Source organism: Microtus oregoni, unplaced genomic scaffold, assembly GCF_018167655.1.
Source record: "Microtus oregoni isolate MIOR12 unplaced genomic scaffold, Mior012 000028F_ref0000031, whole genome shotgun sequence".
Taxonomy (NCBI): Eukaryota; Metazoa; Chordata; class Mammalia; order Rodentia; family Cricetidae; genus Microtus; species Microtus oregoni.
In genome coordinates, this window is record NW_024543087.1 from 32694787 (window position 1) to 32707169 (window position 12383).

Consider the following 12383-nt stretch of genomic DNA (forward strand, 5'->3'; position numbering starts at 1 on the left):
TTGCAGGCGTACATGTCACAGCTGGCTTTACTCGTGTTCTAGGATCTAAACTGGAATCCTTGTGCTTGCACAGCAAGCGCTTACCTAACGCTGAGCCATTTCCCCAGCCTGTGTCTCATTTCATCAAGAAAAATCCCTGGAGAAGAGGAGCAACCAGGGGAATTCGGCTCTGGTATAATTGCAGAGCTACTCAAAGACTTAGTACCTCTTGGGCCTGCAGGATTGTTCCCAGAAAGAGAATTTGTAGAAATGTCCCCAGGAAAACGAGAATCTGCACTTTTTAATGGGTTTTCACCCTGCATTTTGGTCAACTTTTGCTGGGATTGTGTGGAGAATTGGAACTAGGGGAAAGTGGTTTGGGGAGGTGGATCTGTTGGCTGCTTCTTCCTCTGCTGTCTTGGGCCAGTCCACTGGGAAGAGCAGCCTTTCTTCCAGCAGACTGCTCCAAGCCAGCCCTGCGGCTGAGTGTTCCTTGGCTGGGGGAGAGCCGGCCAGTCTTATCAGGATGTTGATCTTGGATTAAAGGAATTACTTCTAGGCAGCCAGCCCAGTTTTAGTTCCCTTTCCAGCTCTCTGGTGTTCAGGAAGACTGCTTATAGGGGAGGTGACCTGACTTTTTAAATGTGGCTGCAGCAGTCACTTACCCAGCTGGCCTTGTAGGGCAAGGCCATGATGGGTATCCAGCTGGAGTCGACTATCACCTCTGGCCCCGGGAGATCGTCCTGTTACTGGAGTGTGATCAGGGCACTGTCGTTTAAATTAATTGTTCTGTGATCTGGAGGAAGTCATTTTTTGTTGTTGGTGTTCTGCCCATTACCCCAAAGTGAGAACTAGAAAGGCCCCCAGAGATCAGCCTGACCTTCCCCTGCATATAACACATTGAAGAAATTGATTCCCACTATTAGGCTTAGAACTAAAATCATCTCCAGACACATAGTCAGGCTGTTAGATAATACGTGTTCCATGTGTCTGTTCATGTTCATTATTGAAAAGCATCCTATGCTATCATGGTTTTACATAGACACACAATTGTACATGTAACTATTTTATGTTGGGCATAATTTGAAGACATTTTTTGAGGGGGTGTGGTTTCAAGACAGGGTTTCTCTGTGTGACAGCCCTAGCTGTCCTGGAACTAGCTCTGTAGAACAGGCTGTCCTCGAATTCACAGAGATCTGCCTCCATCTGCCTCCCAAGTGCTAGGATTAAAGGCATGAAGTTGAAGACATTTAATTGCATGAAGTTTGAACATGGACAGCATAGATTATAAATTTCCAGTAGGAAACAGAAGCAGTGGTGTCTCCATCCTCATTCCTCTCAGGGCCTTCATTGTATAGTACTCACCCAAGGAAGCCCGCCTTTGGCCATAGAGTTCCCTTCAGTAGGGAACTTTATCGTTCACCCAGCTCTCACGTGGATGCTGTTCCAGAGGTAACAAACTAGTAAGACTTTTCCTGTCCTTTGAAGAAATGTGGCTTCCTCAGAACAGTGGTTCTGGAAGAGGCTGCGTAGGAGAAGACTAGGTACTGTCGGAGTGCAGTGGTAGGGTTCCTGCTCTGGAGATGCTGCCATCTCAGTGGGCCACTGTGGGCTTCAAGAGCCTACATTTCCAGTGGGCATCCCTGCCCTTCCTCTCCCCTCTGCTCCCTGGGTCATGAGTGACTGTTCTTGTTGGTACTGTTTGATGGTGGCCATGATGCATGCATAGAGGTCACAGGAAAGCTTTGGAGAGTCGGTACTCTCCTACTGTGTGGGTTCCGGGGATGGACCTTAAGTCGCCTACTCTCTGACAGCAGAACAGAAATAACAACTGTGTGGGTGGAAACCAGTGGAGTGCGAGCCCTTTACTCTCAGGTTCGCACTCTGTGGTTTGTAGCCTCAATTAACTTTGCATTCTGGGTTTCTATGCTCTAGGAGGAGGCAGTGTTGGTGCAGAGCTGTCTGGCAGGCTCCTGACTGAGGCCAGAGTTCTTATTTGTCCTGCTGACTTCGCAGTGGCAGAGCCATTGGAATGTAGCTCTCTGGTCACTTGAAGGCCTCCAATGCTCCCATTCTCTAAAACAGAAAGCATTTAGCAGACTTCGCCATTTCCTGAGAGGAAGAGCAGGCCCAGAGAATGGCCTTGTCCTTCTTGCCTGCATCCTGATGAACCTTGTCTGTGTGGTCAGTCTAGGTTGAGAGACTGCGGTTCAGTCAGTCCCTCACAGGCCAGTCGTGTCTGCTGCTCCCATGCCTTTGTACTTTCTAGATCTTCTCTGATCTGCTCATGGGCCTTATTCAAAGTCCATCACCAGCCCTTGGCATCTCCTTCTCACGCAGGGTCCCACTGCAGCCCAGGCTGACCTGAAACCCATTGTGTAGTCCACATTGGCCTCAGACTCCCAGCAGTTTGGCCTCTACCCCTGGCTGCCATCTGTTGTGGAATTAAGAAGTGGCTTTTTCGCTCAGGATTTTTTTTTTTTTTGTAAAATATGGAATACTGCACAAATTGACTTAGTCATCCTTTCACAGGTCCATACTAATCTCTGTGTCCGTCCAGTTTCAGTAAATGTGCTGCCCAAGCGAGCACACGTATTTGCTTTTAAAAGTGAACTGCTCAAGTGCTAGAGATGGCAGCGCACACCAGTGCTAGAGATGACAGCGCTCCCCAGTGCTAGAGATGGCAGCACACACCAGTGCTAGAGAGAGATGGCAGCGCTCACCAGTGCTAGAGAGAGATGGCAGCGCTCACCAGTGCTAGACATGGCAGCGCTCACCAGTGCTAGAGATGGCAGCGCTCACCAGTGCTAGAGATGACAGCACTCACCAGTGCTAGAGATGACAGCGCTCACCAGTGCTAGAGAGAGATGGCAGCGCTCACCAGTGCTAGAGATGACAGCGCTCACCAGTGCTAGAGATGACAGCGCTCACCAGTGCTAGAGATGGCAGCGCTCACCAGTGCTAGAGATGGCAGCACTCACCAGTGCTAGAGATGGCAGCACTCACCAGTGCTAGAGATGGCAGCGCTCACCAGTGCTAGAGATGGCAGCACGCTGGCCACCCAGCAGGTGAAAAGCGCAGGAACCATCCAGACCTCAGAAAGGAATTGGGTTGGAGTTCTGGTGGTATTTTTATAAAATATATGAAAATGCCAATTTTAATTAGCAATTTAAAGACTCGGTGAATGAGAGTTTACCATGTTCCCTAGTTGCATGGAGTTTGTGAAATTGTACCCTGTCTTCTGAGGAGCAGGAGGTCCTTGGCCACTCAATTGGGCTCAAATAGAAGATTTCAAAAAATCTTCCAAAGGAAAAACACACATTTTTCCATTAGTATGAAGTATAATCCTTTGAGATTGTCTCTAGACTCGTGCATGATTTTGAAACACTCCAAAGGAAAATTGGAAACTGAAGCTTGTTAGATTTGGGTTGTAGTCCGCCCTCCACCTGAGCTTTGTTTTATTTTATCAGACTTCGTACAGTTTTTATTGCTTATGGGCAAAGTACCTTAGATATTCCTTAGAAATAAGTATATCCTTTCTTGAGTTTAAGAATTGAGCTGGGTGATGGTGGCACACCCTTTAATCCCAGCACTCGAGAGGTAGAAGCAGGCAGATTCCTCTGACTTCAAGGTCAGCCTGATCTACTACAAGGCGAGTTCCAGGACAGTCAGAGCCAGTCACACAGAGAAACCCTATCTCAAAAAGCTGAAGATAGATAGATAGATAGATAGATAGATAGATAGATAGATAGATAGATAGATGAACAGCTTTTAAGAACTGTGGGTAAAACCTTCCATGTGGTTTATGCAGCTTCTTATGGGGTATGCAAACTTAACCCGTCTGGATGTGTGTTCTCCTATCTGTGGGCTCCTGTGTTACTGTGGGCTCTGCAGGGATATGAATGGCCTCATAAATGGATAACTAACTCTGGAGGTAGTTGTGGGGGAGGCGTGTAAAGCAGCAGAACTGGCCTTGTTCTTCTGTGTGAGAAGAAAGTCGTTGTTCTGTGGAGGGTGGCACTGTGGGCCCTATACTCAGCCAGATGACTTGGCATTTGAAAACATTTAAGGGTTTTAGACATGGGGTGGGTATAACTTCATTGACTAGGGGTCAGAAGAGGATTTGGAGAGCAAAGACTAGGGATAGCTGTCCAGTCAGAGGGCCTGCTGCAGAGGCCTGGATAGAATGAGTTTGAGAGCTTGGTCAGGGCATCAGTCCAAGAACAGCAGACCTGGTGGGCCTGCTCTGCCTGGAAGCTGCTATATCTTCTCTGTGTCTGTTTAAATGTGGCCTCATGACTGCTTACTGCTTCCCGTTTCTTCCAGTTTTATTTTTAAACATTTGTTTACTTTATTTTATGAGTATGAGTATTTTGCCTGCTTGTATATCTGTGTACCACATACATGCCTGGTGCCCTCAGATGTCAGAAGAGGATGTTGGATTCCCTAGAGCTGGAGTTATGAATGACTTCGTGCTGCCACGTGGGGTGCTGGGAATCGAACTCATGTCTTCTATAAGAACAACGAGCACTCTTAACGACATCCCTGCTGCTTTTTATTTCTGAACACTGTCCTTAGAGTAGAATTGGTGTGAACATCCAGTGACAGCGCATTATGGACTGGTTGATAGTCTTGCTCTCTCAGTCTTAGGGGACCACACTGGTGCCTCAGAATTGAGGCCCTGCACACTGATGAGCATGAGCATGCATGGCCTCTGGTGTGCCCCTGACACCAGCACCCTCGTGGAGTTTTAGATTGATCTGCAGTGTTATGTGAGGTCATCAGCCTTTCAGCATTCGGGAAAAGCCGTAGAGGAACTTCTGTTTCCTGCTGAGGCACTGAGAAAGGCATTTGTCTTGGGCATACTCTAGTCCTCCTTCAGGGGTGGGGTATGCAGACTTGACCATGAAGCTGGCCGCTGTGAGAGCTAGGTAAGCACAACGCCTTAGAAACTGAGTATAGCACCTGTCAGCTTAGACCACCAGCCTGGAGCAGCATCCTGGTGTGACGTCCATTTCCCGAAGGCGCATCCAAGGCTTGGGTAAATGAGGTGCTTGCCTCACCGGCTATCAGGTGGAAGAGCAGAGATGTGAGCTCAGATGCTTAGGTGCCATGTGTAGGCAGATGATTCTGTTCGAGGAGAATATTGTGAGGGTGAAATGACTTTTTGGACAAAAGTTCAGTGCCTAATAATTGTTTGACAGGGGTCACATACTAGCATGCAAATATGGCTTCCTGGAGAGCCTATACTTCATTTCAGTTTTTTAAAGAAAAATGATGATATATTTGTGGGTAGAAAAATGTTGAGAAATAAGTACATCAAGGTTTTGGGAGGTATCATTTCCAGTGATGTGGTGATGTTCACTCTATTTTCTTTGTTTTCCAAATTCTTCACAGGAGTTATGCGTGTGTTGTAGTTCTTACTTGGCATTGAAGTCTAAATTTGGGCACAGAGAGATAGCTTGGTGGCTAAGAGCACTTGTGGCTTTCACAGAGAACTGGGTTTGGTTCCCAGCACACACGTGGCAGCTCATAACCATGTTACTCCAGTTCCAGGGGATCTGACTCCTTCTTCTGACCTCTACAGGCACCAGACACATGCAACACAAAATACATCTTAAAAAGACTAAAGTCTAAAATGTCCTTTTAGGCTAAGCACTTGGGAGGCAGAGGTAAGTGGATCTCTAAGTTTGAGTCCAGGCTGGCCTATGTAGAGAGTTTTGGGACTGCTAGGGCTACACAGTGAGACCCTGTCCCAAGGAGAGGGGATTAAAATGTACTTTTATAAAAATACAGAAAAACGAGGTCTTTTCTAGGTCCTGCCCTGAAGATTCCCCGCAGAGCTGTGATAGCCTAGACTCCACATCTAGATCCCAGGCTCAGACGTGGAAGATCTTCAGGCTTCTTCACGGTTTCTCATTGCTTTTCATTTTATTTCTAGTATTTTTAGTCACATAGACATTTTCTTTGCTTGTTTACAGTGTAGCTTTAGAAAGACTTTCTGTTCCAAGAAAACAGAAATGTGAGGACATTTCTTCCATGTTGCTGGGGGGGGGAGACTCAACCCTGTAACTGTCAGCCTGGAGCTGGCCTTCTAGAGTTGTTGCAGGGGAGAAGCAGCTAGTGGCTTGTCATTTGAAATCTGTCCTTCTAGCTGTCATTTCAGGGCTCAGTCCTAAAGGAGTGGCTTGTTTTTCTTAGGCCCTGCACCACAGTTCCCATCTGGGCAGGATCGTGCTCCAGGATCCGACCTCACTGTTTGCTGTCCAAGATTTCTGCCAAACCCTTCCCCATGAATTTCTGCCCTGCTATGTGGCTCTGTAAGCCCAACCATTCCTTCATGTCCTTAAAAATGCAGTAGAAATCTTAGTATCTCTTGCCTCAAGAGGCAGAATGGGACGATCTTAGTTATGTAAACATTTTCTTGTAACAGTGGGATTTATGCCATTCATTAATTTGTCATGTTCACTATCGTTAATCTAACGATTTGTATTCAGTTTATTAAGTCTTAAATCAAATTTGAGGTAAGTCTCCACTGTGACAGGTTTCTCATGTAGATCATAATTCATGATGATTTTATTTCTTTCCAGATGTTTGATTATCACTGCCATCATTCAATAGTTAATTCTTTGTCCGATGGCTTGATTTGAAATGTTACTTAGGTACTCTTTTACATACTTAACCATGTATTTTGATTTGCTAGTAGTATATACTCTTGCTTTAATTATTATGGCTTTATAACATGCTTTACTATGGTAGGACCATTGTTTCAGACTGAACTTAAGATGAATTTTATCATCTCTTTGTCATGCTTTGAATTTGGACTAGTTTTTTGTTTTGGTTTTTTTTTTTTTCCTGACCATAGAATGAAGGATGTCTCAGTTATATAGCTGGATTTTCTTTTTCTTTTAATTTTTAAAACTGCTTTATTTAGAAAGTCAACAATCTGAGAAGACAGTGAATTAATATGCAAAAAAATCTGTCTTTTGTCTTACCTCCAACCACCTGAGCATTTTATGTTGGCTGTGATGAACATGTGCCTCATTATTTGCTGCGTTGAAGAAAATATTTGCCTTCCGAGTGACTTGGCAACAGGAATCAAGGGGTCTCCTTAAGACCTGTGTCCCTTGCTGACTGCTAGGGTGTGGTCCTTGTCAGTCTCTAATGCACATGCCATTGTCCCCTTTTCCTGTTTGGCTGTGCTTGGGATCAATTCCTAGGAATGGGGTCATGACTCAGAGAAGTATTATGGTTTCTAAATGTACTGAATGAGTATGAGTATGTATGTATGGGGGGTCAGAGAAACAGACATTGGCACCATATCTTCAGAGGTGTATGTGTGTGTATTCATACAGAGGCCAATATTGGCTGTTGTTCTTGGGTACTTTCCACCTTTTCTTTTTGTTTGCTTGGTTTTGTTTTGTTTTGTTTTGTTTTTTTTTTTTTTTTTGGTTTTTTGAGACAGGGTTTCTCTGTGGTTTTGGAGCCTGTCCTGGAACTAGCTCTTGTAGACCAGGCTGGCCTTGAACTCACAGAGATCCGCCTGCCTCTGCCTCCCGAGTGCTGGGATTAAAGGCGTGCACCACCACCGCCCGGCCTGTTTGCTTGTTTGTTTGGTTTTGTAGGGGTGTGTGTGTGTGTGTGTGTGTGTGTGTGTGTTGGTTTTTGACACCAGGTTTCTCCTTGGCCTGAAGTAGGGTAGACTGGCAAGCCTCAGGGATCTTTTTGCTCTGCCTCCCCAGCACTGGGATTACAAACATGCTGCCCTGTTGCTGCTGCTGCTTCCCCCTTTTTCTTTTCCTTCCTCTCTTTTGTAATGTGGCTTCTGGGGATCAAATGCAGGCCGTCATACTTAAAAAGCAAGTACTTTCCCAAAGAGCCATCTCCCCAGTCCCTGTACTGAGTTTTGATAGATGAACATTCTGGACTGGAGGGCTGGAGTCCCAGGGAGTGAACAACTGAGGTGAGGCAGTCATAATGGAGACTGTGCTAGTTGGTGAAACCCAGCTCTCTGGCTTTGCTGCTAAATCACCACCAAGCTCCCCAGTAATGTTTCCTGCTGTGGCGGGCCCTTAAAAGGTCTGCCGAAAAGGTTTGCAGTTACAGATATAAAAGTCTAAGACAGGCAAAAGGATCAATAAGTTTCTGTTTCATACAACATACATTATATTTGGACTGCCAGCATGCAAAATGGCCAGTAAATTCTTTTGAAACTTCCCTTTTTGTTTTTAATTAAAAAAAGAAATTTCTGATGAAACCAACAACCTTGGGGTTAAATGACTTGGTGTACTATTATTTTGAGCACTGCATTGGAAGCCGGCTAGGTTGGAGAGAGAGCAGCCCTTGGGGTCCAAGAGAAGAAAGGGCCAGGGCCTGACTCATCCATGCGTGAGTGGCCTCCAGGATTCGATGCTGTCGTGGCCTAGGCACAGCTGGAGCATCACACAGCACTTGGTAGGCAGCTGTCAGGAGCAGTTCCTCCTCCACTAAATGCCAGGCTCTGTCCTCAGAACGGGAATTTTCTATCACAGCTCTTTGAGGCATTAGTTGGCTCCCATGTGACAGTTGCGCCTACACAGTCCTCGTCTGCCTCGTCTCTCACATCACATCCACTCTGGTTGTCTTCCTTTATCACTCTGTTTTGTTTATTGAGGCAGGATGTCTCACTGAGCCCTGAACTCACAGGTTCCAGAGAGTCTGGCGAGCCAGCCTTCTCTGGCAAAGGATTCTGTCTCTCTGCCTCCCGAGTGCTGGGATTACAGCAGCTGCCACGCTCTTTACGTGGATTTTATTTGGGTTCTGGAGACACAAACCCTCTCCTCTTGCTTACACAGCACGCCCTTTACCCTTGAACCATCTCCCTGGCCCTGAGTTCTACATTTCTTTTAAAAAGTCAACAAACCCTTGATAATCACTGCCTCAAGGTAGTTTTGACGCCTGATTGGCCGGATTTCTGCGACCTGATAATAAGCCAAGCACAAAGGAATGTAAAGGTCTTTTGCCCCAGGACTTCAATGAGAGATGACCAGTGTGTTTCTAATTGTTCCTAGTTATATTTACTCTTCAGAGACTGAAGAAAAGGTTTTCTTGAGGAAAAGCAGATTTCCCATGGGGATTCTACAGAGGTCAGTGAAGAGTCCCTATCAGCAGGTGTATCCCAAGTGTCAGCTCTGGTCTGACGAATTGATTTCCTTCTCCTCCCCAAGATTATTCTCTAGCACACATACCCCCAATTTCACCAGCAAAGTTCCCACCGTGGTGGCATAGCATTTTTATTCTTGCAAGGGGTCAGCCTGGAGCTTTGTGACCAACATTGTCTATTTGCAGTGGCTCATAGTTTGGGTCCCTTGTACCTTGGTTCATTGTATGTGCACATATATATGTGTAATGTGTAGTATATTCACGTCTGTGATGTATGTGGGTCACATGCTTTTACATGTACCAGAGGAGGACATTGAATGTCCTTCTCTATCGCACTCCAACCTATTCACTTGAGAAGACAGGTCTCTTTCTGAACTAGACTAGCAGCCAGCAAGCCCTCCTGGTTTCCTGTCCCTACTGTCATGCCGCTAGGGTTACAGGCAGTTATAAATGACTATTCCTGGCTTTTTACATGGGTTCTAGAGTTTTGAACTCAGGTCCTCATGTTAATGAAGAAAGAACTTTTACCCGTTGATCCATCCCCTCAGTTCTTGATTGATCTTTTCTTTTTCTTTTTTTTAAGGTACTCATGTTACAGAATGAAATCCACTCTTTGGGTATACAGTTCTATGGGTTTGGATCAGTGCATAGAATCATGACTGCCATAATGGTTATAATAGGGATAATTCCATCATCCCTGTTTCTCTAGTTTTGCCTCTTTTTGTCAATTCCCATTTCACCCTCAAGCCTAGAAACCCCACATTTGGGGTTTGCTTATGTCCTTATAAGTTTGCCCTTTTTGATTGTTTGGAGACATGTTACCTTTGTGATGTGGCTTCTTCCTCTTGGCAGTATGCTTATGATAGATAGTCATATATTTTCTGAGTCCATAGTTTGTCCCTTTTGTTGTGTGGATATGCCACAGTCTGTTTGTCCATCCACCAGATGGTGTATATTTTGGCTTGCTGACAGTTTTTAGCAGCTGTGAATAAAGCTCTATGAATGTTCACATACAAGCTTTTGTGTCACCATAGTTCTTACTCCTCCTGGGCATGTATGAGAAGTGAGGCGGTAGTGTCACCCGATGACTGTACGTGTGACTTCATAAGGAACTGTGTGTGTCCACCACAGTTTATGAAAGTTGTAGTTGCATTATACCTTTGTCAGTATACCATACTACAAGATAAAACATTGCATTCTAAACTGAGTACAGTGAGCATACCTGTAATTTCAGAATTTAGGAGACTGAGGTACTGTGGTCATAGTAAGTTCAACACCAACCTGAGCTACATAGAGAGCCCTGTTTCAAAAACTGAGTAAGTGACTAACACCCATCTTAATGGGTGTAACATCTGGCTTACAGTGTGCAGTTTTCTCTTTATACTCCTGGATGGTGGCAGAGTTAATGTGACTTGTTGTTTGGCAAACACACCATTCATAAGTATACCACCCATACTTATACTTAAATTGGGTTTCTTGAGGTGAATTTTTAGCAAATAGGTTTAGAGTAAAAGAACAGGGCCCGTCCTTCCCAAAAATGTTGGAGGAAACTGTTATATCTCATCATTCTCTAATTTTAGACTTAAAAACGATTTCTTATCCATTAGGCTAAAATCTTTCATTAGAATTGCTGTTTGTTCAGATCAGTCATGAAGCAAGAGCTGCTCGTCTGTAACTGACTGAGGTCTTCCTCTGCCTGTCTGTCTGTCTGTCTGTATCTGTGTATCTAAAGTGCTGTTGTGCATCTGTGAATTCTTGGTGCTTGTGAGAGCGCACTGTGCAGTGGTGCAATGTGGAAGTCAGAGAGCAAATTATGGGAATTGCTTCTCTCTTTCCACTTTATGTGGGTTCAAACTTAGGGCTTCAGGCAAAACAATAGTAGAAGGTTCCTTTCTAGAGCCTGTGCCTGCCTCTGCCAGAGGCTCTTGACTAGGTTTATAGTACTAGGCATGGCTTTCCTCTTATGGAGCAGGCCTCAAATCCTAACAAAAAGTGTTTGGTTACTGTCTTAGAGTTTCTATTGCAGTGAAGACACATCATGACCATGGCAGCATTTATAAAGGAAAGCATTTAATTGAGGTAGCAGCTTATAATTTCAGAGGTTTAGTCCATTATCATCATGGTGCGACATGGTGGCTGGGAGTATGGTGGCATTCAGGCAGACATGATGCTGTAGAATTACATACAGGCAACAGGAAGTGGTCTGAGACACTGAGTGTTGCTTGAGCATATACGAGATTCCAAAGCCTGCCTCCACCGTGACTTACATCTTCCAACAAGGCCACACCCACTCCAACAAAGCCAAACCTCCTAATAGTGCTACTCCTTTGGGGGCCATTTTCTCAAACCTCTGCAGTTCCTCCCATCATAACCTTGCCAACCTTGCAGCAGTCCGCATATTGTGGTTGGTGTTGTACCTCTCGGGGTTCACATCTGTAATACTGCAGTTGGCTTTTCTCCCCTAGCAGCCTAGCCTAGCAATCTAAAAGCTAATTAGCAGGAAGGATGCTTGCGCTCAGTTCAGTTTGTTTCTCTGTGTTCTGTATCTGAAGTGTGTGGTTAGTTTTCCAGCAGTAAGGCTTTACCATAGTGTTCTCCTGGACAACCAAGTTGCTCTCTTCTTAATGCTGTTCTCTTCCATATGTGCAGTTAGTACACAGATGCTTTTTAGGTCTTTATGTTACTCGTGGCTATAACAAGGTTTCCCTTCCCTCATTCTAGGCTCCTAATCGCGAGCTCATGACTTACTGGCTACAGGAGCTTCAACAGAAAAGATGGGAATATTGCAACAGCCTTGACATGGTGAAATGGGACAGCAGGACTTCCCCAACTCCTGGAGATTTTCCTAAGGGCCTGGTAGCCAGAGATAACACAGGTAAGACACGGGGGGGGGGGGGGGGGGGGGCTCCATGTGTTCTTTCAGAGTAGCCATTTGACACAGCATTTCATTTTAGCATGAGTGGAAGTGAATTCAGAATGAAAATAATGATAATCCCTTATGAATGGACTGCAGTCTACCATGCCAGGTGAGAGAGCCATTTTCAAGCGAGTGCTGGCCTGGGTGTCAGATAGGGCTAATACCAAGCATATTGCAGAGATCGTAGAGGGCAACACCTGTGTATAACTGAAATCATGACCCACAGCATATACCTTCTGGTCTGGCTCCAAGGCTAGCCTAACGTCTACTCACCTAAGTATTCATGTTTGGGCCAACTTCCTGACACATTGCATTTCGAATGTGCCAAGAAAGTAACCGCATTCCA

The 12383-nt window shown here is 45.2% G+C and overlaps 1 protein-coding gene and 1 non-coding gene across 2 annotated transcripts in view; one reads left to right on the forward strand and one right to left on the reverse strand.

Annotated features, from left to right (window-relative positions):
- Tbc1d2b (TBC1 domain family member 2B) overlaps positions 1-12383 on the forward strand; it is a 68050-nt gene that overhangs the window by 10021 nt on the left and 45646 nt on the right. The window contains exon 2 of the mRNA XM_041677272.1: positions 11842-11995. Within this exon, the coding sequence (XP_041533206.1) occupies positions 11842-11995 (154 nt within the window). The remainder of the gene's footprint in view (positions 1-11841; positions 11996-12383) is intronic.
- Positions 2466-2569, reverse strand: LOC121464589. The gene has a single exon (XR_005976533.1). It is a non-coding gene; the product is annotated as a U6 spliceosomal RNA (small nuclear RNA).